Source organism: Ixodes scapularis, unplaced genomic scaffold (assembly GCF_016920785.2).
Source record: "Ixodes scapularis isolate PalLabHiFi unplaced genomic scaffold, ASM1692078v2 PGA_scaffold13__105_contigs__length_92229423, whole genome shotgun sequence".
NCBI classification, from domain to species: Eukaryota; Metazoa; Arthropoda; class Arachnida; order Ixodida; family Ixodidae; genus Ixodes; species Ixodes scapularis.
This window is the reverse complement of record NW_024609839.1, coordinates 77333594-77353549: the sequence shown is the minus strand read 5'-3', so window position 1 is coordinate 77353549 and position 19956 is coordinate 77333594. Positions and strand designations below refer to the sequence as shown.

Here is a 19956-nt window from a genome sequence, read left to right as displayed (position 1 = left end):
AAGCGACACCGCAAAGCGGTTTGTGACAACAATGAAGCATGCAGACGCTGTCATGCCATGCAAACAACAAACTGCCCAGAAGAAAACGAGAGACCAGACAGCCCTGAGAAATAACTAACTGGGGCTCCACGCTTCCAGCAAGAATAAATAAAATAGGATTTAGGAACAACACCTGAGGTGACTGTGCTCACTACGGTACATAGCTTTCAGATTCCGGCTTTACTTAATTTTGCTGGGTTTCAACTTTCTGAAACCAGTTGCAGTGCAAGATAATCGAGACATTACTTTTTCAAGTGTTTGGGTAAATATGTAGCGAAAAAACAAATCCCTACCAAAACCCGCGTCAACCAAAGTTTCGTGACAGTCATGTAACTGAACCTACGGGAAAGTGTTAGATATCTATACACTAGACCAGGGGTGGCCAAACCGCGGCTCGCGAGCCGCATGCGGCTCTTTGCTGGTCCAAGTGCGGCTCGCGGATCCCTCGTAAGGGGACCACCCCCCCCTCCCCCTCTCTTTTCGCCCCTTTCCGCGTTTCCCCCCCAAAAAAAAGGATTTCAGAATAAAGCACACTGCAGCTTGCAGTTTGACAGCCTTGTACTCTTATACGTACAGCCTTGTCAGACTCTGAACAAAAGTTAAGTTGCCCCCCCCCCGCGGCTCTTAGAAGTTCCGTGGTTTTGCTTGTGGCTCTTAGGCCAGGCCTGCCTGACCACCCCTGCACTAGACATATGCAAATAGTGGATTTCGAGTTAGAAGCAAATTCAAAGCGAATAGTGGTTTTGGCTGAATATTTTTGAATTGAATATTGAATAGCTTCTTTAAGCCTTTCACTATTACAATATGCTTAAACAAAAAGTGAAAGCCGTTTACAAATCCCTGTAACGCCGAATTGGAGCGCAGCTCTTGAGGAGGAGGAGTGAAGGGTACTGAGGGGAGGGTAGACCCCTCCCCCTTCTCCTCCTCCTCCCCTCATTCTTTAATATGCTCCGGGGGGGGGGTGTCACGTGACTTCGGGGAGGAGGTCACGTGACCTCGGGGAGGCGTGACCTGGGGGTGACCTCAAGGCCACGTGACCCCAAAGGTGACCCCCACGTGACCTTGACGTGACCCCTCCAGGTCACGTGACCTCGGGGGGTCACGTGACCTCAGAGGGGTCACGTGACCTGGGGGTCACGTGGGGTCACGTGACCTTGAGATGACCTTGGAAGGGGTCACGTGACCTTGGGGGTCACGTGACCTCGGGGGTCACGTGACCTTGGGGAGGCGACCACGTGACAGAGGGGTCACGTGACTTGGGGGTCACGTGACCTTCAAAGGGTCACGTGGGGTCATCTTGGGGTCACGTGACCTTGAGATGACCTTGGAAGGGGTCACGTGACCTCGAGGGGTCACGTGACCAGGGGGTCACGTGACCTTGAGATGACCTTGGGAGGGGTCACGTGACCTTGGGATGACCTTGGTTACGCCGACGGCGACGGCGACGGCGACGGCGACGCCGCTCAAGCCGGGAACGGGCCCCTAAGAGCTGCGCTCTAAAACCCGGCTGAACTTGTGAAAGTCGTTGCCAAGCTTCCACTTACCCATTTCTAAGCTAAACTAATTTTAATCTATATTTATTGACGATGGCCTCCAAAAGTCCAACACCGTTGGGATGGCAAGTAAACAACGCATTTCATCTAAAATTATACCTACGGTAAAGAGATGCCCAGCTATACCAAATCAAGGGGATTTATAAATGTTTTTGCTATATGCAAATGTCTTTTCTTCAACCACATACGATTAACATGGGTTGTCAGGGCATATCTGCATATACTCATGCATGCCAGTTTAATTTTGAAAATTTTACTGCAACGTAGATATCAACATTCACAAAGGTTTCGTTTCTAAATACAGCAGGTGCGCACGTGCACCATCCCGCTTTGGAAATGCACTTTAAAAGGGGCCATGAAACAAATTTTAGGCTGGGATAAATGAATTTAGATTGAGATTTTATAATTGCATATTTGTTTAGTGGACCAAGAAAAAGAAGGTAGAAAGTCAAAAGCCTGATTTTCGGTACAAACATTTGAAAATATAGCGGACCATTTCGTACCTCCTTCCCCTCGAAAGCTCTCTGCCTTTTCAGTGTGTACATCCGCGGTATCTAAAGCATGTCACCCAGCCCCAATGTTTGACACAAGACACCCGACCTCACTTATTCCCTTCACCCCTAAGCCGATAGTGCAGTGGAAGCTATGTGCTTGCCGGACCAATCAGCCGCCTCCCTTTCATCACTTGACCCCATCCTCTGCGAGTGGGTATGCGCGAGGAAACAAGATCACGTGGCAAAAGTGTGGCTGGCCCAACGAGCGCGTAGCTTCCACAGCACTGTCAGCTTAGGGGTGAACGGGGTGGGGAAAGCAACTTTTGTCCCAATTTTGAGCGACGCGCTAATCTTCCAGGAAGAGAATGGCAATGTCCGGGTACATTATCGAGGGTCCGAGCAAGAGGAGAGTTCTTGCTTTCCCCCTTCTTGAACTGTCTGGAACGATGCGCGATTCGTGAGTTAAGGAGGAAAGCTAAAAAGGAAAACTTTGAAAAATTGTTTCATGGCCTTTTAAGCACTACCTAAATTTGTATTTTTTTAAGCGTTCATCGTGGTGGTTAGCCCTGTAGGGTTGGCTCCTTCCGAAGAGCTCAACGGAGTTCGCTTGCCGTGATCAACACTTGGAAAATTACGAATATTGCAGTTAAACTTCAAGCAAATATTGAATAGCATATTATTCGAAACTACAATTAGAAAATTAGAATATTTGAAAAACACTACTATACACTAAAGTGTGATTCAATCGCGTATAGAGTCATACTATTTCTCTGTTTGCATGAGTCCAGCAGTGCCAGAATCACAAGGTTGCTCTCAATTATCTTAAAAAAATTACTCATGGTTGACTGACTGATTGATCTTCCAACGCAAACGAAAATCAGTGCAATCAAGAATAAATTGAGATGTCATGATGCTGGGGTCTGTAAGCCAAGCATGCAATGTGCGTACCAGTAAAAATTTATGGCAAATTGCTAGGCAATTGTGTTGCATACAGAAAACGTGCCAGCATCATTAACATTTAGCAATACTCCAAGTTTCCAGACGCCTACGATGACGACATTCTTCATCCGATAGTTTAACGCGTGCAATGTGTTCGCTCGATAGTTGTTCCTAGAATGAAGGAATTTACTACCGTTAATCAGGCTGGTACATTAGGCAATCTTCCAGAGCCTCCCATACTCTCAAGCTCTTCTCCCTCAGTGCACCAAGTGGTCGATCTCCCCATCCCCTACCCCTCTGGTCACATGACCTCCCCATTAACCAATCAGTGTCGAGCACCTAGCCCCTCCTCTCTCACCCGTCAACCAATCGGTGTCGAGCCTCGCGGCCACGCTTCTATTCAGGCTTTGCTTTTGGGCTTCACGAAATGCCGAACACCAAGCCAAAGAATGTGTCACGTTAATAACAGCACTATTTCTCATGCCAGCAGGGACCCAGCAGTTCCCTAGAGCAAGTTATATCTCCAAGAAAACAAAGAGCCCCGGTTAGACATAAAAGCCCCACAAAAATATATGTGGCAGGTGCACCAGACAACCAAGCAACAGTCACAAAAGGGCATTCCACCAAAACAGAGCAATCCATGCACATGCAAAGCTTGCCTGCAGTCTCGAGATACAGCGAGCTCTTTCGCCGGCAACTCCTTCGATCTCCGACTGCAAATTCTCGGCCTGTTTTGGTGCCCGTTTTAGAAAACAAGAGACGATGCAAGGAAGGCGACTTCAGCAAGGCATGTCGTGCAGTTGCCGAAACAAACCTCAGATGCAAAAAGGCCTCACCTGTTGTTGCGCAGCGTGGATGCACCTGTCCAGTTGTTCTAGCTCGCCTTTGATCCACGCGTCGCGCTCGCGCGTCGTGCTGAACACCGTGCCGCGAATTCGTCGCTTCAGTGCCGAGTCTCGCTGTTCGACGATCTCTCCCAGCCTGCGTCGACGGAATGGCGAAACCGGTCGAATGAGGCGGCAAGAAACCAAGCCTGCGATAGCTGTTATGGGCCCTTTCCACCACTAGGAATGATGTCTATCGTCATAGGTGTTGATTTTGTAGTTGGCGATGTAGGGCGTCTGTAGCTGATAGTGCAAAACCTTCAAAACAAATCGCCCACTGCCCGCGGGAATCGAAGCTGGGTCCACCGTGCGTGAAGCGGAGACGTCACCATTGAGTTACGCCACAGCGTTAATGACCTGCTCTACACTTTGGGTTTTAATGCGAAAGCATTAACTGTCCCAAGGAGCGAGCCAACGTCATCAGCTGCCGCGCCAAACGTCAGCTAAACTCCCCTCTACCAATGAGCAAAGGGAAGCTGTGATCTGAAGGCTCCCAGCTTTGAAGCCGCGCAAAAAGTTAAGCCAAACGAGAATTAAATTCCCCTCTCTAAGTGAAGCCGAAATCTGATGGATAGGGCTCCCATTGGCTTGTGCGCATCGTAGTTTCAAGGAACGAGGCTCCCATTGGCCGAGGCGCGTCAGTTTGGGAGGAAACCACCCCATGGCACTACGTGCCTGTGCCAGAGCGCGCCAGGAAAAGGAAGCGTTTAACTGGCGGGGCCTCCTGGAGGGAGCCCGCTCGAGCATACTCCGGAGTGCGGCGCGGCCACTTCCCAAGAATGCGCGCAAGAACGACATTCATGCTTTTGCATTCAGAACTCATAAGTGTAGTGTACTACCTCAAGCCTTTTTGTGGTACCCGATGCCCACCGCACGAGCTCTCTCGAAACGAGAAAAAGCCAATAATAAAATGTTGCCGTAGCACTGTCGATGCCAAGAGCTCCTGCCGGGAGACGAGCATTCCCACGCCCCGGAACAAAAGAGAAAGAAAAGTTTTCGAAACGAAATGGTCAGATGTTTATTTTTTTCCGAACGCCTTTGTCCACGCACCCCACGGTGTGTGAGCACGACGCCAATGCCAAACGACTTCGACGCGAAGTGTTGAAGCTTATCGCTGTGACTGTACTGTGACTTAACATAGGACTGCCAAATATTTTTCAATTTACAAGCACAGCCGATCTCGAACACACAGGGTACACCCTGCACTTTTCTGCACCGATGTAGAGGGGGAATCATTGGTCAAGAGCGTTGGCGCATTGCAGCTCGGAGCACATGGAGTGAAAGCCCGCGTTGCAGAGCCCGGAGACCCTGGGTTCAATCCCCACCCCTGCCCATTTCGATCTGAATCGAGTGTTATACCACCGTGTGGTATACCTACTGCGTGGTGCACGTCAAAAACCCCAGCCTAGCACTGGCACTTTGCTGGCTAAACCTCCCGTCTAAGGCAAAAACCATTGTCTCCGCACCTCAAAGGCCCTTACACCGTATAAACACGTACATCAAATATTTTTTTTTGCCACCGACGCAGACGTTTGCGGGTAAATCAAACGAGTTTACTCACTGAAAATACAATGTGACTTGAAACGTTTTGGCTGACAAGATTCAGATCGCAACCCTCAGTCAACACCAAACGTTTTACCAGTTCTGGTAAAGGGCCAATAAAAAAATTGGGCTGTTTTTCCGGTGCTTCGCCGAATTCTATGTGAAAATGTGATGGCATTGCTTTTGTTCGATGAAGCTCGCATTCCGCCGATAAAAGAACGCTGTAGCAGGTAACTAAGCATCGCCATGTCCACACATTCTCATCCAACAAAGATGCTTTGTTTCTTTACTCTAGTCTTGTGCGAATAGTGGATTTTGAGTTCGAAGCGAATTCGAAGCGAATAGTGGTTTTGGCCGAATATTTTCGATTCGAATATCGAATAGTTTTTCCACGCCTTTCATTATCATTGCATAATGCTTAGACGAAAACCCAGCTAAACTTGTGAAGGTTGTTCCACTTGTTCATTTATAAGCTAAGTTTAATCTATCTATATTTATGAACTGTGACTACAGAAGGTCTGGTGTCTTGGGATGGCAAGTAAACGACGAATTTGACATGAAATGAATCCTGTAGAGATGGCCAACTATACCAACTAAAGTTAATTTACAAATCTCGCTATATAAAATATTATTTCTTTAATCTCGAGTTAAAAAAAGAATGAATCGTGCATGATGAACGCAGGTTGTAAGGGCATCTCTGCTTTAATTTTAAAATTTTTACTGCAATGTAGATATACACATTCACAAAGTTTTCATTTATTTTCAAATACAGTCGGCACAGGTGCACCATCCCGCCTTGAATGTATGCTTTACTTCCAAGCACGCAATTACGATATTCATACTTTTTCAAAGTTTATCGCGGCTGGTTACCCCGTTGAGTGCGCTTCTTACCAAGCACCGGTGCGCTGCGGAGAAGCAACACCCGCGAAGTTCGCTTCCGCGAGATTTGCTTCTCCTCAGCGCACCGGTGCTTGGTAAGAAGCGCACTCAACGGGGCCAACCCGCAGCAATCAACACTTCGAAAAACGCGAATAGTGCAGTTCTTCTCGAAGCGAATATTGAATAGTGTATTATTCTGAACTACTATTCGAAATTTCGAATATTCGCACAACCCTACTTTACTCCTTTACCCGCTAAAGACGTAGCATAGTCGCAGGGACGGCATGGGCCGTGCCTCGTTCGAAGGGAGAATGCCGTTCTCCCTTTTCCAACATCTCTTTGGCACGACAAACGTGCCAAGCCTCGGCACACTACCGTTCTTCGGTCCGCTCCTTTCTCTTGCAAGATATTGCGAAGAAGAACGGAGTACTTCCGGCGAGCATCTCACTTTGATCATGGAGCGAAGCCAACTGCGACACCCGTTGATCCACTGCGACAACCGTGTATCGCGCCGTCCTTTGTATGACACCGCATGCGCAGAGTCAAGTCTTGTGATCTCTCGTGACGGGAAGACACGCCGGCACCGTCTACGAGGTGGCCTGGCCCACGTTTCACTAGAGCAGTGGTTGTCAACCACTGGGGTTTCGAAGAACCCTTTTAGGATCGGCAAAAGTGATGGGGGACCAGATCCCACAGGGAGGAGGGTAGGGGAGGTATAGGATGATTACAGAGACAAATGGGAGAATGTAGAGAACTAAATGCACGTAAACCAACTCTGAAGCTCCGAAACAAATCATTTCGTGTTACAGAAGAGAATTTGCCAGGGGGCCGCCAAACAAAATGCTATTGCATTTAGAAGTAAGGTTGGACATTATACGAGGCCAACAGTGTCCAAAGCACACGCATCAAAGAGGGTCCAAATACCTGCGATTCAGGCGAGCCTGTTCCTCTTCGACGTCGCTCAGCGCCTCGCGTACCTCGCCGAGCTGGTTGCCAAGCGCCACCTCCATCTGCGCAATCTCCGCCTCTTTCCCGGCAAGCAGTGCGAGTTCCTCTTTGGCGGCGCTTTCCTGCTCCAAGCAGCGCTCTCGGGACAGCCTCTCCTTGATGATCTTCGCCTTGCAGGCGAGCAGAGCTTCCTCCAGTTCGGACAGTGCCGACTTCCTTGCCTGGGCGGCTTGCTTGAGCTCCCTGAGCCGCTGTGTTTGCTCCTGCAATCGGCGACAGCGTTAGAGGCTGGATCGCATAGTTGCATTCGAGTACAATCGATTGCACTGCAACCACTAGGAACTAGGAACAGCACTAATTCAGCGCCGATGCAGTGCTGTAACAGCACTGTACTATCAATAACACAGCGTGAAGTCAGTGTTGCATTAGAAAGGGCGGCGCCATTTTTGGCACTAATAGCGCCGTGGTGTACGTACGAACAGGCCTTTAAAAGGCAACTCCAGTCAATATTTCTGAATTTTGGATTATGTTTTCAGCTCCACCTGTACAAGCTCATCATCATCATCATCATTTCGTTATTTAGGTTTTCTCTTTTATGATTTGTTAACATACAGTCGAGGAGGTAACCAGCACATTGCTGCACGAGCTTCTTGCTTTTGGTTACCTCAGGCTGCCAGCTATATGATTAATGTTTAGCCAAAAAACACCTTGAACGTTAAAGTAGTGCCCCGGAACTACAACTTTTTTTTTTTTCTTCTCGATATTATGTGTGGTTTTATAAACGTCGTGCCTCAAAATTTGGTTTCGGGAGTCTACAGCAAAATCGGAACTATCTGCTAGAGGGATTGCAACATCGATCATCAGCCGTACGGCCGCGACGTGACGTCACGAAGGGTGCTGCGCCAGTGTTCCTTGACTAAAAGCTAACCCGTTTGCCGCCCACTAAAGAGCAGCAGGTCGCATCTTTAAAATCGGTTTGGAGTACGCAGCTTCACTTTGATGTAATATTTCGTCTACGATCATATTTGGTGCCACTAAAGCGATACCAGTCATTTATTTCGGTTTAGTTTTCGATCGAAGTTGCCCTTTAAAACGAGAGAATGTAACGACACCTTCCGTCGGTTGGCCTTAGAACACTTCCGATCTCCGTGTATGTTATGCACCATGCTTACACCGCGAGCCTGAAACAATTCTAACCTTAAAGAGATAACTTCTCATTAACGCATAGATTTGATCTCGCTAATTCTGCAAATCCTTCGGATTCCCTCATCGTAAGTGGCCACCCTCTAAGGTGGTACAAGACGGCGCCTGCTGGTGTCGCCGCTTTCACTCTACCCGCAAAGTCGAAAGCTAATTTTTCTAGTAACTATTATTTACTCAAATGCCACACTTTGTTCCCTAACAAAAATATAACAGCCTGTATGTTTTCGGATACTTTTCTGAGTTATTTATTACACCGGGCGTTCCATAGCTCCCTTGTCCGGTCTAATTTGTCCCAATACTGATAGACTGACATTGTAAACTCGCAAGAATGTGAACCTTGAAACTGCCAGGTTAGTATCCGAGACGTTGCTTGTGCTCAGTCATGTCGCGATGTGTCGCGAGACGTCACGGTGTCACGTCTTTTCGTAGTTTCACGCGACGTCAGATGCACACGATGCTTCGGCATATTTAGTGTGCTCTTCAGATGTCTACCGAGGTGCCTTTCCCTCGTCACGCGCTCCCCTCCTCCCCCGGTTTTCGACCGACGAGCGAACGTGCTGTCGAGCCGCGACAGATCGACATGCACAATCTCGCGGTTCGGTGGTCCAGTAGATGCCGCCGCATTTCAAAGCAGCGTCGTTACCTTGATTGCACCGTGAATGCGCAGGTAGTTCTCCTTGACAGTGTGGTACTTGGGCAGGATCTCTTCGGCCTTTGCATCAATCTGAAGGCGGGGGATCAAACGACCTCGATAAGCTGCGCTTGACCGGCCGTGGCTAGCATCACTATATAAGTGACGCTTAGGGTATGGACACTCCATTCCTTGATTTTCTTGAAGACGCCGCCATTTTGGTGCTTGGTGCAGAGTGGGTGCAACTGCCGACCATTACAATTCGAAAACGAGACTCCCTGACCTTTAAATGCGGTACGAGGAAGCTCGAGCGATATAATTTCACTCAATCACAAACTGTTTTAACTTTCCTAGAAGACGAAAAAGCATTTCCTGCGATTCCAGATGAATTGCTCTGGATAGCCGGCAACTCTGGTTTGAAGCACCAAGATGGCAGGAGTGTCACTACTCTGAGGCGCAGTCTTTTTAGTGGCTCTAGCTGTGGAAAAGCGCCCCACCTGTAATTGTGCACCAACCAGCAAACCTAGCAAAACACCGGCTCGTCTAAGATCATCAGGTCCCCACCCTCCCTCAAAAACGTAGTCTTTCTGGCCGCAAATTTAACTATGCGCTGCCGAACGCTCTTTTTGCGTCCAAATGTAGCGCTAGCGGTTCAAACCAGATGCTAAAGTTTTATAATTAACCATTATATCAATCAAAAGTTAACATATTGATTTTGTCAAATTTCCCTTAGGAAAATAACAGCCAACTGAGCTCTCAAATACATGAAGCTGAATAGTGCCAGTTACCGAAAAAGAATTACCGAAAACAGCCCCCATTTTTCCATTGAAAGTTTTAGAAAATCACTTATAACTTTTGAATGAGATAACGGTTAGTTCCAAAACTTTGGTATCTGGTTCGAACCACTACCGCTAGATTTGGTCAAAAAGTGAGCGTCCAACAATGCAGAGTTTATTTTCGCAGTGAAAAAAAAAAACACTACATTTCTTTGGGGTACAAGCTATTTTTTTACTTAAGAAAGGTGGGCGGTAGCCTTCACACAAAATTGTGTCGTAGCCTTTACATACAAGAGTACGAAATTTACTTTCTTTCTAAGTTTTAAAAGAGACAGAATCATCTGACATGGCATGAGGGGTGAGCAGACGAGCAGAAACCAGTCGGGACTTTCCAGGGTTTCAAAAAGCACAAAGAGAAGCAGGCAGGTCAGGGTCCTCCGATAAATTCTTTCTTCTCACTTTTATAATTTATGAATGGCAACCCCAAGAAACACTGAAGGTCAATTTTTGTTGTGTCATCTTCGACATCCAAGTTGCAGACACTGGACAAGCTACTAGCATTCTGAAGCTTTTCAATGAAAGCTTCAAGAAATTTAAAAGCAACAGAAGGTAGACTCACAGTTGACAGTCTTTTCTTGAGTATCCCCAAGTCCTTTTCTTGAATAACCAAGTTAATGGTCCTAGCAAAAGGGAAAAAAGAAAAATGTTTAAAAGCCCTAAGAGCATCTTGTGGTACATGTGTCGAAAAAGAGTCAGACATCCTTTGGAAAAAAATGTGTTCATGTGAAAAGTGTTACGCTCGACTCTCATAAAAAAGCCGGTCAATGTAACACAAAGCATACATAGTGCATAGCAAGCAATTTTTAAGCATTGCTTGCTCTGTTGTCTTTCTCAATTATCTTTTTATCTATTTTCATCCTTCTCCACTACCTTTTATCCAGGCAACGACATGTTCTCAAACTCCCGTGTTGTAACCTAACTGCTAGAGTCACATTCTCACGCAGTTTGAGCTGTCTGAGATGCATAGCTTAAGTAGGCTCGCAATAATTCAAACTCAAATATTTCATGCTTCTTGTTAATTCTAAGAAATTTCTAAATTTTGGTGGTCCTGCTATGTTTTTAACGTATTTAAAAGCCGCTTAAATTCGAATGGTGTTTTCGTGTAATTCATACTTTTTGTTCTCGCGGACCCCGTTGAGTGGGTATCTCACCGAGCACCCGTGTGCCGTGGAGAAGCAACACCCGCGGAGCTTTTTCTTCCACGGGTGTTGCTTCTCCGCAGTGCAGCTGAGTAAGAAGCATGCTCAACAGGGTTTATAGTCAACGTTGGTATAGTAGTCCACCATAGACAATTTTTTTGCTAAACTAACAAACTTAACTTTGTTTTGAGGTATCATGCGCTGTCCAAAACAGTCCACGATAGACAACATTTTTGAGGGATGAATAAACTTAACTCATTCATTTAACCAATGTTTCACATGTGGCATACCTGCTCATGATTGTATGCTTGAGTAGAGGCAATCATCAAATATCTGCTTTGTATGCGCAGCCACCTGTATAACAAATAACTTTATCTCTCATCATATTTAGATAAATTTCTGATACAGTATAGACCACTTACAACGTAACCGCTTATATTGCAGGACCGGGTATAATGCGGTTTTTTTAAACAACCGGTTCGCCTCCCATAGAACTCCATGTAATTACACACCGCATAAAATGCAGGCGCGCGAAGGGAAATACCGGTTATAGTGCGGTTTCTGGAACAGCCCGCCGACCGCGCCGACGACCGGAAAAGCGAGCACGCTTCGCTGTGCGACACTAGATAACGGCGCTGACGGCGCTAGCCGCAAGCGGCACTCGCGGGGCAAGGAGGTTGCTCGAAGAAGCGGGGAGAAGCGAAGAGAGAGGCTTCAGATGCCATAGCGACGGAGGGACGCACGCACGTGTCGTTCACGTGCCTGCGTCCCTCCGCTGCGTTGGAAAACAACCTCAATGACAGACCAATCGCAGGTCGAGGAGAAGTGTTTGCGCGCGTTGCATGCCGGTCGCGGGCCGGCTTCGGCTTCTTCTATCTGCAAACATGGCGTCGGTTGTGATGGTCGTTGTAGACGGCGTGGTCTGGTGGAAGCTTATTGTTCTGCGTAAAAGCGCTATCCTTGACTGTGAATTTTCGTTGTGTGTCACTATGATAACCCAGCACGTACTAGAAGGGAAGATCCACCTACTCGGTGCGGCGATGTCGTGGCAGCGCTCTCAAGACGGCAGAAATGCCCGTGTCGTTGTGTTTGTTTACTTCAACTACAGTGGTGATTTCTAAGCATTTGTGTCCTCGAACTTCGCCCGGATTTCTTATTTGGTGCATTTCATGCGTGTGCTCAAGTTGAAGGTATTACTGGCGCGTACCGTATGAAGGATGCGAATTTTCACGCGTTTTCATCACCGGAGAAAAGTGATTAGGGTTAGCAATCCTGAACGCTCGCAACGTCCGTCCGCAACCAGCGACGCCGTTAAAAGGCTGCGCCAGGCAAAAGCCGCTCATTTCTTTCAAAATGTGTGACACACTTGAGACAGAACTGTACTATTCTGGTGAAATAAACACTTTCCTCAAACTAAGCTTTATTTTTCATCTAACACTAAAAATAATTTCTTTTACAAAGCAAAGTTGTCTCACGGCATGTATTTTGGCCTGAAAAATTGATGTTTTGGTTATAGCGCGGTAACGCTTATAGTGCGGATTTTCGCAACTCCCGCGACACACATTATATGCGGTCTACACTGTAATGCTAACAAAATCCGTGGCTTCCTGAAGTTTGAAATAGCGACAGTCCACTGTACTTACGCGGGCAGAAAAACACAATTATCTTTTTTTCGGGTACACCCGCTACTTTGTCGTGTATGCGAAGCGCACGTTCGTCTGCTTCTTGAGCAGGGGTTGCTACGACGTCAGAACGCTGAGCTCTGATTGGCTCCGACTGGAAAGATAGTGGGTAGACCTCAAGGCAGCTAACACTGAGGTCTACCTGCTATCTCTCCGTCAAAGACAACCACAACTCAGCGTTCTAACGTCCGTCCAACCGCTGCAAAAGAAGCAGACAAACTTGCGCTCCGTACGGGACTAATGCCGAAACCTTTTGACAGCACCTCATGTACCAAAAACACGAAACCCTACCAGCATAAGGAAGAGAGGTGCCCTCTTACTTGCACTCGAGCTCACAACGGCGGTAGAGGCACGCACTTTGCCTCTCCTGTTTGAGCTTGTCGATAGACCGCTCCAACTCTCCCAGGGAGTCGAGCGCGCGGCTTTTGTCTTGGTCGCCGTACTGCGCGCAGTCCAAGCTCAGCTTCCTCGCCATGCTCCATGTGTGTGAGCCCGCAAACTGACCGATGAGCCGGATCAGAGCTTCTCCTGACATGTGCGCCACTTCTTGGAGCTGAGAAGAGAAGCACGGTGAATGTTCAAAACCGGGGCAGGAGAACTTGTAAAGGAGGTGGTTTGCGGTAAGAACTTGGTTGTTTTTTTCCGGTAGACATTAGATGGCAGCAGTGTTGTCTTGTCGCAATAAAGTTTGGGAGGTTTTAAGGCATGCGCTTATAATTAGTTGCAGGTGTGTGAACCCACCAGGGTCTTGAAAAGACAGTGTATCTGCCAAATTTTAATTCTATCATGTTCATTAAACCGCAAGAACATTGATTCCTAAGCGGTGAAATCTTGTGTCTGCATATTATAAACGGTGTTTAAAAATCATGTTTTTCTGGACTGTCAGTAACGAACATGCTGCAACACGAGCAACAAAACGTCATGGTATGGTGTCTGGAGGGCGTCTCCGACTGGTGTTTAGCGTCCTGTGCTGCCCATACATCAAAAGTGGTGCCGAAGCGGCAACAAATGACGTCACAGGAGCCGGAGTGTCATGCTGTCGCATGTCGCAATCCTGGCGGTCGGTCGCAGAAATGCTAACAAGAAGCTGCGAGTGGCACGGGCGAACGCGGGTGTCGCTGTCATCACGGCGTCGCAACTTTTGGCTGCCGAGGCTTCCGTGGACTGCCAAGCTGGAGGGCGACCTGCAGCAGAACAGGCGTCTGCCACGTGCACTACAGCTGTTGAGACGCCGCCAGGATCGCGACTGGCAACACTGCTGTGCAAGACAGGCCCACAAAAACTTTAAGAAACGCTGCGACTTATACACCGGAAAACACCATACTTGAAAACTCACCTTAGACGAAACTAATTCCTCCAGAAAATTTTAGCGTGAAACCTCACCTGCCCTTGCCTCACAATGTGGAACTTGTTCTCGCTCGAGAATCCAGCGGTGTGCAGGTACTCCACCACTTCACTCTTACTGTAGGAAAGATAATAAAAAAATGAAAGACTTTTCCAAATCCCTGTAATGCGAAATTAGAGCAGAGCTCTTGAGGAAAAAGAAGGGAGGGTGTTTCCCTCCTCCTTCTTCTCCATACCCTCCCCTCACCGTCCTCCTGCATACCCTCCCATCCTCCTCCTCCATACCCATCCCTTCTCCCAGTTTCCCCACTGAATTTAGCTGAAAAATTGACGCCAGGTGATGTCAATTTTCCCGTTAAATCGAGCTGAGAAACTGAATTTCCCCGCTAAACCTTAGCGGGGAATTGAATTGGTGTTGAGTCACGTGATGTCAATTTTCCCGCTTAAATTTAGCACAATCATGCCGATGCCGCGAAACCCGGAAACGGGCGCCTAAGAGCTGCCCTCTAAAAAACTGGAAAATGATTAGAACGCTTTATTTGTGTACGACAGGAAAACGAGAAACGTTCCGCAGGCTCATAAAGTAGACACTAGAAGGTACAGGGATCAAGGAAGAAATCAAAAGTGTCGTCTAAGCAACAGGAATTGAGTAACAAGGCCACCCGTAGCTCTCACTACGCTCTGCTTCTCCTTATGATGATTCGCAGAGGACACCTACAGGCCACTGACACCAATTTAACGCCGTGGGAGCGTCCTATGAACTTCGGAAGAGGTGCAGTGACCTATGAGACGCACGCTCACATGATACATGCGCGGTAGTGGATTGGCTGGGATGGCTCCTAGCATTGCTGAGGTCCGTTAGGCTTACAAAATCTAGAACCAAACTTAGGATGGAAAATTCCACAAATAGGGTCACAGGTCTGACCAAAGCCTTTTTGACGTGGACTTGGAGTACTGGAAACTCGCAATCGAGAACAAGCGGACTCCGTTCACATTGACCAATCGCTCGACGAGCCTCATTTGGTGTCACGGTCCATGTGACTCAAAAGCTGCATTTTCTCGCAATTTAGCGCGTCACTGTCATCGGTCTTGGCGTGATTTTTGCGGGATCTGTTAAATTAATTTGTGCGGGGCGGAAGCACATCAGGCTAAAACTTCGTCAACGTCACCTGCAATACATGACTTCTACTTCAATGTTAAGCTACACTTCCAAATCGTCTTCAAGGTCCCTTTAAAGACGCGGTGAAGAACAGTGCACAACTACACGCGGGCGAAAAGCTCCTTTCTGTCCCTACTTAGTTGTGCACAGTTTTTCTTCGAGTCTTTCATGTCACCACCTTGGTGCAACATATCAGGCATGAGCACCGACATTGCGTGCTGTTATAGACTTTACGGTGGCAAACACAAAGAGATAATTTGGGCAGAGAATAAGTCAATGCAACTGCGGGAAACAGTAGGCCCTACCTGACAATTGTTGAATTCAGTTTGAGGATGGTGTGGGACTGCGTCAGGGTCCTTGTGATGTCGATGACGTCACGAGGAAGCTGCAACATACCGAAGTTGTTGGTGAAATCAAACGCTGTCAAGACGCTTCGGTGGAAGCAAAGAAGGACCTGCATTCCATTCATTAGTGCCAGCAGCCCCTCTTCCAAAACATACTCTTTTCTCGAGTGCGACCTCTCGAAATAAAAACACGCTTTGTAATCGCTTCCTCTCAACTCACAAGTACTCTCACAATGTAAATATCAACATGCACTATTTCTTTTTTGTTTGTGGAAGGTTTATTTTGTTAAAAGTCCAATCAAAGATTGTGCCACACCCCTCTTTCTGCATCGTGGCGCAGAACACCAGGCGGCGCCACCGAACGGGAAGGCAGCAGGGAAGGGCACACCACAGCCAATCACAAGGGACAGCTTCCAGGCGGACCAATTTTTCGAAGGCGCGCATATTCGAAAATTATGTCCGTAGAAAGGCCGTCACCCGTGATTGGCTGCCGCGTGCCCTCTCCTGTTGCCTTCCCGTCTGGCGGCACCCTCTGTTGTTCTGCGCTACAGCGCAGAAAAAGGGGTGTGGCACGATCTTCGATTGGATTTTGAATAGGGAAATCGGCTGCCCTTGAAAGTAATTTCGAGTTTTTTATGATAGATTGTCCCACAGATTGAATTATGACTGTAGATAGCAATGTCAGAATTCACTTGAGTGCCCTTTAGCGCTACACCTACTGGGGAAATTAACGTCACGTGGCCTATGCACCAAGTCGGTTTTTCCAATAAGCTTAGCGGTAAAATTTATAAAAAAATGTAGGTTCTTCTTTCCTGAAATGACTGTCTTATTAACACTTTTAAACGATCTCACCTTAAATACTACATCCATTGCTAGGACTTGGAAGATTAAAAGTTGCTGCAAATCTTTATGCCAGTTATTTCTCGAGACATCAAAAGAGCTTGGTCCGTCGTCCTCCGGATCGCGTCGAAAAGATGGCGCCGAGCAAATGCTTCGGACTTTCGCAGACAGGTGAAAAGTAGCGCCGCTTACTGCACAGCGTCTGAGGGCATTGTTCAACCGCACTGCCACCATCGCGCCGCTTCTCTGCCTTCCTTCGCTGAGCAGTTTGGCTCGCTGTTGCTGAGTCAGCGAGTCGGCCTCTTGGGACACCAAGGTCTCGATGGCTGGAAGATGGGCAGACACAGACGACGCTTCTACACCAAAGCACTTGATGTAGATTTTGGAGGGCCGGTTTTTAATCTGCCGGTGTCTGGTTGAAAAGACAACCGCATATTCCGGATTGCAAGAATGAATAATGTGTCACCAAGTGCTCAGTCTCCACCCGAATGTAGGGGCTAGCGGTTGGGCCAGGTGCCAAAGCTTCAAGATATTTATTGTTATCTGAATCAGAAATCATATAAACGATTCTGAAAATTTTCAATTAAATAAGTGCCTGCTGCCAGCAATGGGTCAAATTTTTTTGTCTAAAATTTGTGAAAAGAGTTTATAACTTTTGAATCGGATGACATACAGTTCTGAAGCTTTGGACTATGGTCCCAAACTGTAGTGCTACATTGTTGCATAACTGGGCTACCGGCAATGCATAGTTTATTATGCGATTTTCTTTTCTACCAGAGCATAGACGAACTGTTCTCGGGGGAATCCCAGGAGACTGGCACTGTAAATACTGAGAGAAAAAATCCCTAAATGATCAGGGTAGACATGTATACTCTTTTCGGTATAACTTGGCCAATGATGAAAGCTACGGTCTCAGTGAACCAGGCACCTACCAAGGGGGGGGGGGGGGGGAGCCCATGGGGCCCGCCCCCCCCCCTCCCCCGAAATCTTCCACTTTGCTCGGACCTCCTCTCCCCCCTCCCCCTCATACAGCATTTTGTCATGGGCAGGTTCCCCCCCCCCCCCCCCCCCCGAAACAAAATCCTGGCTACGTGCCTGTGGTGAACCAATCAGCGCGTTGCGGCGAAGCACGTGACAATGTGCCCCCCAGCCCACTCCTCCTGTACAGAATTGTCCCGTGATTCGCTTCGTCACTCTAATTGGATCATGGGGCCGCAGCTTTCGCCCCTTTCAGTTGCACCCGAAAGTGCGGCGCTAATATGTCGAGTGCGAGCTTGTCTGCTTCTTGCGCGGTGGTTGCACCGACGTCAGAATGCCGAGCTCTTATTGGCTCCGATAGTGGGTACACCTCAATGCTAGCTGTGCTACGCAATAGCCTCTGAGAATGAGAACTGCCGGGAAGAATTTCAGTTGTCTCACCTACAGCGCCAGCTTCCTACCTTCGACAATGCTTCAGCGTCTCACGAGCCTCGAGCGTGCACGCAAAGCATGGTGGAAGGCAACCAGCGCATGCTGGAGGCCGGGTGTTCGAAAGAGATCGCCCTGCTCTTCTTATCCTGTCAGTACTCTATTTGCGCAGATTAAATCAAACCGACCGGTAAAGTATGAAACGCTCGACGTACCATACAGCAGGTTGCTTTTTCCAGAGCCATTCTCTCCAACTGGACAAAGAAATCCTGTTATTAGACATACGCTTTCAAGCATTTCATGATCCGGGTAACGTGCGTTTCCGTACTTACTGATGACATTAATGCGCGGTGAAAGTTGGTCCAGTACAGTCTTGTTCTTGTAGCTGAGGAAGCCCTCCAAGGTGATCTAGGGGATAACAGCTCGCTACAGCAAATCGGTCTAGTACGATCTTTGATCTTAAGTGATATAAGACCACTTAGGATGTTACAGAATGCGATTTGATTTGACTTGATTCGAACTGCCAGTTTGTCGAGTTTGAAAAGTGCGGCAAGCCGTGGAGAGTTCGTTAAATAAATAAAAGCGCGCAGGCCAAGTTAGCTTGTAAGGTGAACTGCCTCAACTTACCTGTTCGATATGCATTCTGTCGTGATTACCTGTCAACCTAAGCAGAAGCAATGAAAGAGTGAAACCACTGATCTCCACAATAGAGATCAGTGACTGAAACCGTTGAAAGGTTGAAACGAATTCGCGCTCAAATCCAAATTTTCAACGGTTAGCTGGTGCGTTCGTTTATTCAACACTTTCAGGGACTGCTTGCATGACGTCACTACCTTTGACCTCGCAGGACCGTAGAACTGTAACTGGAACGCGCTGGAAAGACGTCGACTGCGCCGCACGCCGTCGCCGTCGCCGTGCGTTTTTATGCCGCCGCCGCCGCCGCCGTAAAGTGGGCCACCGCAAACCGCCGCAAACACGGCGGAGCGTAATTTTCTGATCCCAAGTAAAAAGGAGAGCGAAATATACGGCGAGCAAGTGTCCTAAAATCCGTATTTGGCACATCGAAACGTAAAGAGGCCTGGCACGTCAATCAAAGGGTGACGAGGCAGCCAAGCTGGCCAAGCTCGCGCCGTCATTGGGTGAAGGCAGAGGCTCTGGGCGAAGGGAAACAAACGCACGTGGGTGCATTTGGGGGCGAACAATCATGCGAGGTGCAGGAGCCCAGGCAGCACAGGACTTCGAGATGTCATCAAGTCAGGTCCTAGACGTCGGCGACCTGGTCCTTACAGTGGTATGTCCGCATGAAAGGTTCCGACAACGTCAAACGCGCGACGATGTGACGACTGTAAGTTTTTTGAACGTTCAGCACGAGATGTCGCAAAAATGTCCAGAGCACCACCTTGACGTCATCGACATAAGGGAGTTTTCGTGGATCGCTTTCGCCGTCCCTCTACGATACCCGGATATGCCATCGGCGCGCAGCCGCAGTAGCGGACATAGCAGATTCTCGATGCAGAGGGCAGCCGTGGGAAGGGGGGGGGGGGGGGGGGGGGGGGGGGGAGGAGGAGGAGGAGGAGGAGGAGGAGGAGGAGGGAGGGGAGGGAGAGAGGAGGAGGAGGAGGGAGGGATAGTAGGGATACTAAACGCGGTTCACAAAAACGTTCTATTAATCGACGCCAGTTTTACGTTTTCTTCAGGAAGTTCTTTGAAAGTCGAGCAGTATACGTCCCAACAATGTCCTGAGCTACACCTTGACGTCACCGATTTTAATTGATGTCTGTTCTATGTTTCCTTCGAGAGGTTATTTCCACGTCAACTGTGAGACTTCCTGAAAGCGTCCGCGCTTTACCTTGACATCCTCGACATTCCACGACCTCTATTCAACGTCCGGGGCAGTTCTTGGGACGTCTAGCACGAAACGTCTCAACAAACCTCCATTCCACGCAAGCGGGTTCTGAGCGCTATATTATAGTATATATTATATACTACAGTATTATTTATTATATAATATTATTATAATATAATGAAAATCCTCCTGGTCCGGGTATCGAGCCCGGGACCTCTCCATTACAGGTGGAGCGCCCTACCAACTG

The 19956-nt window shown here is 48.0% G+C and overlaps 1 protein-coding gene across 1 annotated transcript; it reads right to left on the bottom strand.

The window, feature by feature from the left end:
- Nucleotides 1–3840: 3840 nt before the first annotated feature.
- LOC121835463 (structural maintenance of chromosomes protein 3-like) lies at nucleotides 3841–18687 on the bottom strand. Its single transcript, XM_042289686.1, has 11 exons — nucleotides 18491–18687; nucleotides 18196–18271; nucleotides 18079–18117; nucleotides 16649–16782; nucleotides 15578–15657; nucleotides 14153–14231; nucleotides 13090–13322; nucleotides 10508–10568; nucleotides 9125–9205; nucleotides 7255–7541; nucleotides 3841–4006 (listed from the first exon to the last, which is right to left on the bottom strand). The coding sequence occupies exons 1-11, from the start codon at nucleotides 18503–18505 to the stop codon at nucleotides 3841–3843; spliced, it is 1251 nt and encodes a 416-aa protein (XP_042145620.1). The 5' UTR covers nucleotides 18506–18687.
- Nucleotides 18688–19956: the final 1269 nt, after the last annotated feature.